This window comes from Microtus ochrogaster, unplaced genomic scaffold (genome assembly GCF_000317375.1).
Source record: "Microtus ochrogaster isolate Prairie Vole_2 unplaced genomic scaffold, MicOch1.0 UNK4, whole genome shotgun sequence".
Taxonomy (NCBI): Eukaryota; Metazoa; Chordata; class Mammalia; order Rodentia; family Cricetidae; genus Microtus; species Microtus ochrogaster.
This window is the reverse complement of record NW_004949102.1, coordinates 15,706,236-15,716,614: the sequence shown is the minus strand read 5'-3', so window position 1 is coordinate 15,716,614 and position 10,379 is coordinate 15,706,236. Positions and strand designations below refer to the sequence as shown.

Here is a 10,379-nt window from a genome sequence, read left to right as displayed (position 1 = left end):
GGACCCTGGGAACCTGCCCATACCCGGACTCTGGGAACCTGCCCACACCCGGACTCTGGGAACCTGCCCACACCTGGACCCTGGGAACCTGCCCACACCTGGACCCTGGGAACAACCTGTCCACATCTGGACCCTGGGAACCTGCCCACACCCGGACCCTGAGAACCTGCCCATATCTGGACCCTGGGAACCTACCCATACCCGGACTCTGGGAATCTGCCTGCACCCTTGGCTAGGTAGTATACAAGAGAGACCAGATGTATCATTTACAGTGCTCCTCATCTGCTCCAGAAAGATTGCCTCATATGTCTGGGGACATCTGGCATCTCGAAGGCGAAAAAGCAAAATGGAGTGCTTTCTCCCACCAGGGAGTTCTGACAAGCCACTCCTCCACTTCCAAATGTTTAACAGCTCTGACTCCCCTGGTACAGGGCCGTGGCCTCTGCATGCCTCAACCCACTTTTGCAATTCTTTTTTCTCCCCCTGGTGTCTTTCTTGTACACTGTGTTCCAGCCTGAGCGAATTCCCCTACTCTCTGAGCAAGCCCTGTACTGCTCTGTCCAGAAGCCTGTGTACCTGTCTCATAAACTTCTTCCTAACGTTGACTGCAGTGATCCCAGTGGCAAGACTATTCCTGGCACCCCTTCCCCAAAGTAGTCTGTGGTCCTCCAAACAAGACAAGGGTTCCATCACCACCCTCCACCACTGGGTATATTATGCAGTAATTTATGTATCTTGCTGCCCTTCTACACTATGAATCTCTTAAAGATTAACATCAACGAATGTGAGAGGCTAACCTTTCTTCCTGTGTGGTGCCACAGTTTGGACTGGAACCGTCCCCGAAGGTCTCTGTATTAATGGTTTCGTCCAGGGTGCTATTGGGAAGCTATGAGACTTGGAGAGGTGGGGCCTCATGGGAGCGCTGAGGATTGTTGGGAGTGTGGTTTTGAAGGGAATCTTGTGGCCTCTGCCCCTGGCCTCCAGTGGAAAGGCTGTGACCTGCCTGTGCTCCCCCAATGATGCACCGCTGTCCCCTTTCCTGAGCCAAGGCTTTAAAACAGTATGTCCATCAGCTGAGGACTGGAATCCCCGGAACTCTGAGTTAAGGTATTTTTTTTCCTTTGGTACAGGGATCATCTCCGGTATCTGCTGTAGTAACTCACCACTGACTAACCCAGCAGGCCTGAGGGCATCCGTGTTGGAGACGTGCAGTTAGGGGGGGAACATCTGGATGCATCAGGGTGAGCTGCCCGAGACAGCTTTAAAAAGGAACACCTTGAAGCGTTCTAACTGTTGACTAACAAATGAAAACTGAATTCTAGCTAAGGAAACTTATCACTTCCCTCATCCACGACCCCTCCGCTAAAAGCCACCCAGATATGAAAAGCACCAGCGACTCATTTTTATGCACCGTGCCCTGCTGATGTGCGCAGCTCGAGCCACCTAGATGAATAGTCAAGTGTCTTCTCCAATAAGTCAGAGACTCCCGTCAAGGGTTGTGGCCAATTAGAACTTACTCCTGGGAGGAGGCGGCTGCTGATGTTGCCAAGCAACAGCCAAGCTGTAAAGCACATTCAGATGCTCCTTACCATTGAACCGGCGGCAAGTTGGGAGTGACATTATGATTCCAGCAAAGAAAGACAAATTATAACCCAGGATGGGGTATCGGTGATGAGGAGTGTGTTTGCTTTTAAATGCAAATGGAAAATGAACATTTTTTAAAAGTAGAATTTAAACAGTATATCATTATTCTGATTTTAATTAGAAGATTAGGTGTCAGTAGGATACAACTGAGTCTCAGGATAATGGTCTCACACTGCTAGATAAATACTCAGCCAGGAACATGGGCAACTGGTCAGACAGGGACAATGTATTTTGGACTCTGAAGTATTTATTACCACAGCTACTCTGGTTTATAATGACTTTTATTTTTATTCTTCGGAAGGATTAAGAAATAAAAGCAAATATTAAAAGTAAACCGCCGGCAGGGATGCTGCCAAGTAAAAGCTGCTTGCTCCAGCGTTTTCGGAAAACTCTCTTCTGCCGTGGAAGCCCCCGTACCAACTGCCTGAAGTTTATGCGGGGAATTTAAGGCCAAGCAAAGCCCAAAGCCACGACGATGACTGTAATTGTGCAGACTTTCATGTTGAAATGGTCCCAGCCACGCGTTCACTCATAAGCTCACTGTATCATCGTGAATTTTTAAAAATTGTATCCATATTGGGCCATAAGTCTTCTCCCAGGCAGGAAAGTCCGGTGGGGAGTAATGAGCACATATGCCCCTGTCTACAAGACCCATACATTATTTCCTGCCTTCCCAACAGGAAACATCTGGATGAAAGTGAAAAATTAGACCAAGAGCTGCAGCCCTTGATGCTGTGGAGATGCCAGCCTTCCTTGTGTGCGTCACATTGTGCAAACCGGCATCCGTGCTCTGCTCTCTGAGTGGCTCGTTCACTCTTGGGTGACACCGACGTCCTTAGGGTCTCACTTGTGAAGTTGTCCGGTCCCTGGTCGATCCTTGGTTATCTGGGCGAGGGAGCAAATGCCCACCACTGATAGTAGATTCTGAGGACAGAATGTATAAGCTGCCTGATAGGGACCAAACACCATTACTGAGAGATCATGTGCAGAGGTTTGGTCTTCAGGACGGAAGCATTAGGGGTGCTGTGGACTTTTAATAGGTAGGTTACAGGGAGCGTGCGTTTGAAGGGCATCATGGGGCCTCTGCTCTGAGTCTAGATGTGAGCGTTGGCTCTAGCAGGCACTCGTCACAGCGTGAGGCCAAGCCAGGAGAAATCATTGATTTTGGACTTTGACTTTGCTAAAGAGCGAGCTAACTAGATATTTTATCATGATATGTCACTGTAGCAATGCAAGGTTGGCTAATGTGATGCCAGGCTGGGTTGTTGTCCTTGAAGCCCTGGAAAATGAGGCCCACTGTGGGAACTGTAAAGGCCTACTCTCCAACAGCACCGTTCTGCTCAACAACACACTATGGCATTAACTCCCCAGACTTTTACCTTTTAAAACCATGAGTCCAGAATAAACAAAGCTAAACAGATAACTAAACAACTTTTTTTAAAGATTTATTTATTATGTATACAGCATTCTGTCTGCATGGATGTCTGCACACCAGAAGAGGGCACCAGATCTCATTACAGATGGTTGTGAGCCACCATGTGGTTGCTGGGAATTGAACTCAGGACCTATTGGAAGAGCAGCCAGTGCTCTTAACCTCTGAGCCATCTCTCCAGCCCCAACTAAACAACTTTTTAACTTGTTAAAGCATGTGGTGAATCTAACAGTTGGTAGTATTTCATCAAGCTATTCAACCACTGAGGCCGTTTCATCCCTAGAGGCCGTTTCAGATCTCTTTCCATGGTAGAGGGATTGATTGGCTTCCACCACTGGGAAAACACACTTGAGAGAAGCAATTTATACAGAGACCCCGTTTCTCTCGGCTCACATTTCTGGAGGGTTCAGTCCATGACCAGCCAGGCCTAGGGTGTGACAGCAGATTGTGACCAGGGTTTGGGTCAGAGCAAAACCTCTGCTGGCACAGCCACAAAGCAAGAGAAGGGATCTGAGATGTTTGGGACGCCACAGTCCCCTTCCAGGGAGGCCCTGCCTGCCGGCTCCCAGTAGAGCCATGTTAGGGACAGGCCTTTGGACCCCAGCTGTAGAAGGGAGCCCAAACTCATCATCACATCAATGCAAGGACATTCACAGACTCCTGTAAGATTGCGTGAGTCGGTGGGAGAGTAGCAGGTGACCTTCGGGTACCCAACAGAAGAGAGGGCATTGAGGAGGAGTCTGTGAAAGTCCTCCAAGGTGGAAGCGTTTGGAGAGAAACACAGATGTGCAGGTTCCACTCTATCTTCCCTCTTTCTGATTAGTTATGACATTTAAAAATGAAAGAAAAAAGCACTAACCTGCCCTGAGGGCATCCTGTTATTTATGTGTTTCCGTTGGAGAAGCATGGATTTGGTTTCAATTTTGTTTCCTGAAATTAAACCCGTTTACTTCCCAGTTCACAGTAAAATTGCACGCGACTCCAGCAGAACTCACAGCCGTTGGTAAGGAGTCTAGTGAAAAGCTGTCAAGGCCTAAATGAATCTCCCAGCTGCCCTTTGAAAAGCGCAAACATTTTTGGAGGATGGGTGGGGAACCTGGCAAGTTAACCAGGCAAGATTTTCTCTCACGACAACGAAAATCAGTTATGTTCTAAGCAACACTCAGTAATCCGTCCTATAAATCCTAATCACTAGTCTGTCCCCGCGCTATGAGGCCGCTGGTCCCATCTTCCTGAAGTGGGAGGCATCAATCATATTTGCTCTGGCTTTACCTCTCTGTATCATCCCCACTAAGACTAAAGCCAAAAGCAATTTATTTTGAAATGAAAATGTGACCTCACTTGACTCTTGGCTTTTCCAAACAAACAAACAAAAGCCACACAGACACCCATGCGCGCACACACACACACACACACACACACACACACACACACACACACGTATGCACACAGGCACCCATGTGCACACATACACACACATACACACGTATGCACACAAACACCCATGCGCACACATACACACACGTATGCACACAAACACCCATGCGCACACATACACACACACACACACACGTATGCACACAGGCGTGTGTGTCCAGTGATTCTGAGCACTATTGACTGAGGCAGCCTGACCGAAGAGATGAAGCCGGTGGGTGGTTGCAGTCTAAGAAGGCCTCCAGAAACCAGCAAGGAGCGAGGAAAGAGGTGCGTGGCATGCCGGTGCAGGTGGGGAAGAACATAGCTGCCAAGGTGCCAAAGGAAAAGTCTCACACTTCCAAGGAAAAGCAGACTATTTATTTATTCATTTAGAATAAACCCTGGGAGTGGGATAATAAACCCTGGAGTTTGGTGACTAAAATCCCAAAGCTTTTCATTCAGGAAGGATGAGAAACACTGAGGTTTCGTCGCTCTCTCCAGGTATTCGTGTGCCTGGGCTCAGTATCCCGGCGCTGTCTCGTTTTCTGTGGTCTTTATGACTCCTTTTTCTACCTTCATGTGTACAGCTTGTGAGTTCTTGAGGAGAAAGCCAGCAATCTGCAACATCCTCCTGCTTAGCCTTTGCTTTTCCAATTCTGTGTATGTGTCTGTGTGTGGCTATGTGTTTGAGAGTGTGGCCGCCCAAAGAGGCCAGCAGCATCAGATCCCTTGGAGCTGAAGTTTAGGGGGCTGTCAGCCACCTGCTGCGGGTGCTGGAACCAAACGTGAGTCCTCCATGACAGCAATGTGGACTTCCCTTTGATTTTTTTTTTCTTGTCACACAGCATTCATTGAAGCAGACAGGAAGTTTCTTAGTTCTTTGGTTTCTCATTCATCCTTCGAGCTACTGTTACCGAGTACCTATTATACATACACCTTATGTGTGCAGTTCAAAGTTCAAAAGAAGTTGTACTGGGAAAAAGGAAAAGCTTTGTCCCCTGAAACATCCATGCAGCAGGATGAGACACATGGCAGATGTGGTGAACACATGAATGGAATGGATCCTTAGAGTCCCAGAGAGAAATGAGACAGAGAAGGCGGGGGGGCTGGGAAAGCAGTAGACGGGAGGAGAGTGAAGTGGGGGGCACCAAACAGAGCACTGGCATCCTGGGCTGCCCCATTCCGGCTATAGCAGAATCACAGAGGACCCACAGGTTCTCAAGCACCTTAGATACTTTGATTCCACAGTAACCAAGAAGAATTCGTTTTTGTTTGTTTGTTTTGGTTTTTTGAGACAAGGTCTCATTATGTATCTTAGGCTGACTTCAACTTTGTAATCCTCCTGCCTCCACCACATGAATGCTGGGATTATAGGCAACAAATTGTAATCTGCCCTGAGTCCCATAGCGAGAACCAATGAACTAGAGGAGAAAGGCCAAGGAAGCATCTAGAAACCATCAGGGTCACATCTGCCGGGGAAGGGGGTAGTCAGGACACAGTTCTTGGGCAGCCTGTCCTGTCTGTTATTTCCCAGGCCCTCTTCCACAAGCAGTTGAGGATGGATGCTGGAGACTCTGGGAGGAAAGGCAAGCACCAGCTTTGATAGGGGAGGGAGGACCATTGGGTTGAGAAAGGGGACTGCCGAGACTTCAGATTGTTTGAATTTGTCTGAAAGATGACCTTGGCCTGGCTGTCCACCCAGAGCTCTCCCTGGCCACTCATGGCCAGTGCTTCCAACCCTCAGATGTGATTCAGCCCCGGGCAGTGCTTCACCGTTCAGAAAACAGCCTCTCCCAACAGGTAGTTTGAAGTTCACCATCTCAGACGTGGCCATATTATGGATGGGAATTTGCATTTTAACAGGCTCCCCAATCAATTATACAGGAAAGTATGAGAAACACTGTTCTACGTTTCTCCTGAGCACCTCAAAGTGCCTCAAGCAGCGTCCCGGGACAGAGCCAGGCATGCAGTTTGAACCGTTGATTGATGGTACCTGAGCATGTGGGACAACAGGGAAGTGGAGGATGCTTTACTTTCTGTATAATGGATAGACTGGGGGCCCTGGTGGGCAAGGCACTTTGATGTACCACCTGGGCAAGCCTTGCACCTGGTCCGGCTCTTTGCTTCCCTTTGGAGAGAAGCCTGTTCCTTCCTGTCTCTTACCTCATTCAGCTTTTCAGGACTGAACGCAGACATCAGGGCACCTCTGACTTCTTCCCATCTTTTGTCACGTAACATCAGGACGCTGTCTGCTACCGGCTTGGGTTCCAGACCCGAGGCCTGATGGAAAGTGACAAGCAGAGGGTTAGCACCCAGGGAGCCAAAGCCACCTTTGTGGCTATGCTAGTTAGCTTTAACTGTCAATCAAGTCATCTGAGAAGGGGGGCTCAACTGAAGAACTGGACAGATCTGATTGGCTTGTGAGCCTGTCTGTGGAGGTTACCTTGTTTGTTAATTGATGGGGGAGGGCCCAGCCCACTGTGGGCAGCACTACTCCCTAGGCAGCTGGTCCTGTGCTTTATAAAAAGCACGAGCCAAGGAGTGAGCCAGCAACCAGCATTTGTCCATGGTTTCTGCTTCAAGACTATGAGTTCCTGCCCTGGCTGTGATCACAGATGGACTGCGATCTATCTGGAAATACAACCCAAACGGACCCTTCTGCCCCAAATCAGAGTTTTTCATCACAGAGACAGAAGGAAGCCAGGATGGTGGCAATTGAAGGACATGATAAACACCCTGTTAAACTCTGCCAGTAATCCAGACCTTGATTTCACGTGCAAGGACACAGAAAAGCATTGCAGTATTCGTGGACGAGGATCTAAGACTCACAGCTGGGGCCAGCAGGCGACAGATGGACAGATCTGCTAGCCTTGTCACAGAGTAGACAGTATCAAAATAACACAGTGGCCTCTGTGTGCCCTGAGGGCCCTTGTGAGGCCCTCGGACGATGACCAAAGCGGGTTTTCTAGGGTTGAAGGTCACATCTGGTTTTTGTGGCACGAGATTTGGGTTGTCTGAATTGACTGAGTTTGGCTCAGAGATGACAGAATTATGTATCCATGTCCTTAGGATGCTGGGGGTGACAGAAAGGACTGCTGAACAAGTGTCCTTCAGAGGCACCCAGGAGAGAGGCTTCCAAGAGCTCATCTCCTGGGATGCTTCTATGCTCTGGCATTCATTGGGCTTTGCTTTTCTTTTTTTAACTTTAATTTGGAAAATTCTACTTATGAGTACTGTATTTCCATCATCTCCCTCCTTCTCCTCCCATTCCCTCCTGGCTGACTCTTTCGCAAATTTATAATCTCTTGCTTGTCAATTATAAATACACACATGTATAAGTTTATAAGAACAATCTGCTGAGTTCATTTAGTATTGCTCAGATGCGTTTAGAGCTGACCGTTTGGGATCGGATAACCTGCTGGGCATCTCGTCCTTGGAGAAGACTGCTTCTCCCTCTCTCTGCAACTATTGACTGCCTGTAGCTCTTCATATAGATCTCCCTGCATATGCTGGTGTGTCAACTGGTGTCATTGTTTAGCCTTTGTTATTTTTCTATTTTTCTTTTATTGGGAAAATATGTTCCTTGCATACAATGCCTTCTGATTATGGTTTCTGCTCCCATTACTCCTCCCAAGGTCTTCCCACTTTCAGAGCCTGTGCAGGTAACATTATTGAGAATTCCTGGACTCAGCTTCCCTGTCATGTGGAAGAGACTATCTCAAAGAGGGTCCCCTAGTTCTTATGGTTTTTCTATCCCAGCTTCTTTGATGTCTCCCAAGACTTAGGTGCATAAATTTGTATTATAGATGTGTCAACTGGGGCTGGTACCCCATGGTCAGTTGTTCTCTGGGTTTTGACCGTTTGTGGCTTTCTGCAGTGGTCTCTGTTGACTACAAAAGGAAACCTACTTGATGAAGGCTGAGGTATACATTTATCAAGCAAAGGATGAGATCTACATTTCTATGTTGTCAGCAGTGTCTTGGGAGGTAGGCCTGTGGGTGTCTTTGTTTTATTCTTAATCAGCATAGATTTGTTAAAAGTCTAATATGGGCATTAGAGCTTGAACTGTATCTCCAGAAATATATTAGAATCCTGATCCCTAGAACTCTGTATTTGTCTATAGGGATTTTAAAGGTTCTCTTATGGTGAGTGAGCCCTTGTCTAGTGGGCTCGGTATCTGTATATTCTTGTAGGATTAGGACACAGACCTGAGACAGAGGACCATGGGGATGCAGAAGACAGTCATTTAAGCCAAGGAGATAGGTCACAGAAGATGTCAACCCGCACCCACTCAGACTTCCAGTCCATCCAGAACTGTGACAAAATGCTTTTCTGTGTGAGTCCCTCAGTGTAAGACCCTCGGCTGTGGTCTTTCCAGAAAGCTCATGGAATATCCAGGAGCTGGAGTGAGAGAATATTGGGCAGGAAAGACTTGGCTTTAGCCCTTGTATTGGTTTGCTTTCTGTTGATATGACAAAGACCATGGTCCAAAGCAGCTTGGGGAGGAAAGGGCAGGAAGTTGGAGGCAGGAACTGAAGGAGAGACCCTGGAGGAACATCACTTACTGACTTGCTCCTAATACTTTCCTCACTTTGCTTTCTGATACAACCCAGGGCGACCCGCCTAGGAATGGCTCTGCCCACAGTGGCTGGACACTGCCACATCACTCATTCACCACAGCTTTTTAAAAAATGCCCCACAGTCTTACCTATAGGCAAATCTGATGGGAGCATTTTACGGTTGAGGTTCCCCCCTCCCTGGATGATTCTAGCTTGTGTAAAATTGACAAAGAACTAACTGGCACAGCCCTCATGAGGCTGATAGTCGAGTGGAGAAGCAGAGAGCGATGAATATCATCACAGTTTATGAGAAAATGAGTTTCTCAAGGGGAAGACTGGGTGTGGGGGCATGTAATGGGTCTACGTGGTCAGGACGCCCGAGGATAAGCCGTTTAGAAACCGAGCCAGGAAACATACGAAAGCTTCCTCCCTGGCCACCTTCTCCTTCCCCTCCTCCCTCAATCCATTCACTTCCACCCTATGGCAACTGTGGTTACAAACGATGCCCTCACTGTTCGTCAGTGTGGCCCCCAGCTCTGAGGATGCAGGGGGATTCCAGGACCGAGGACTCGGCAGGACCATGTGTGCCACGGGGCTCCGCTATTTCCTTTCACAGTTTTAATTATAGCTGAAGCCCAAAGCCAGCCGTCATAATTCAAACGCCTTGTAAAAACTCCTATTTAGAGGGAAATTATAATTTTCTGATAAAATATGAACACTCAAAATAAGCCGTAAAACATAACTGCAAAGTATCTAGAGGATTTAATTATATATTAGAACCAAGTTGCTGGGATATTTTTCTGCAGAGGAACACCTCTCTATATTTAGAATGAGATTCTTTAGGAGTGCTGTGGCCACTAAATTATGGTTTTATGGAATTTTTGGAACATAATCTGTTTATTTAGGTTCCAGAGTCAAAGGAGGAAATCATACATTATGTATATTTATAGAGTGGTAAAGCCCCAGCCTGTGCCACACTGCTAAGACTTTTTAACTTGGAAAAAAGTGAGACACAGGTTTATATGGTTCTGCTAAAACAAACTCAGTTGTTGAGTCAGGGTCAAGACTGACTGGATTTGATCCATCCTTAAGACTTAAGAAATGGGAGGCTGGGGAGCTAGCAGAATGCTCGCTGTACATTGAGGCCCTGAGTTGAACCATCAGAACCCACATTTAAAAACTTGGATGTGGTCGTGCACATGTAGTCTTAGCACTGGGGATGTGGAAATGGGCGGATCTCTGAGGCTTGCTGGCCATCCAGCCCAGCCTACTGTGCAAGCAAGCTCTAGGACAATAAGAGATCCTGTCTCAAAACCAACAAAAGCCAA

General features: G+C 47.5%; 1 protein-coding gene across 1 annotated transcript in view; it reads right to left on the bottom strand.

The window, feature by feature from the left end:
- The window catches only part of Tbxas1 (thromboxane A synthase 1), a 172,757-nt gene that overhangs the window by 69,493 nt on the left and 92,885 nt on the right, over positions 1-10,379 (bottom strand). The window contains exon 5 of the mRNA XM_005365850.3: positions 6,656-6,772. Within this exon, the coding sequence (XP_005365907.1) occupies positions 6,656-6,772 (117 nt within the window). The remainder of the gene's footprint in view (positions 1-6,655; positions 6,773-10,379) is intronic.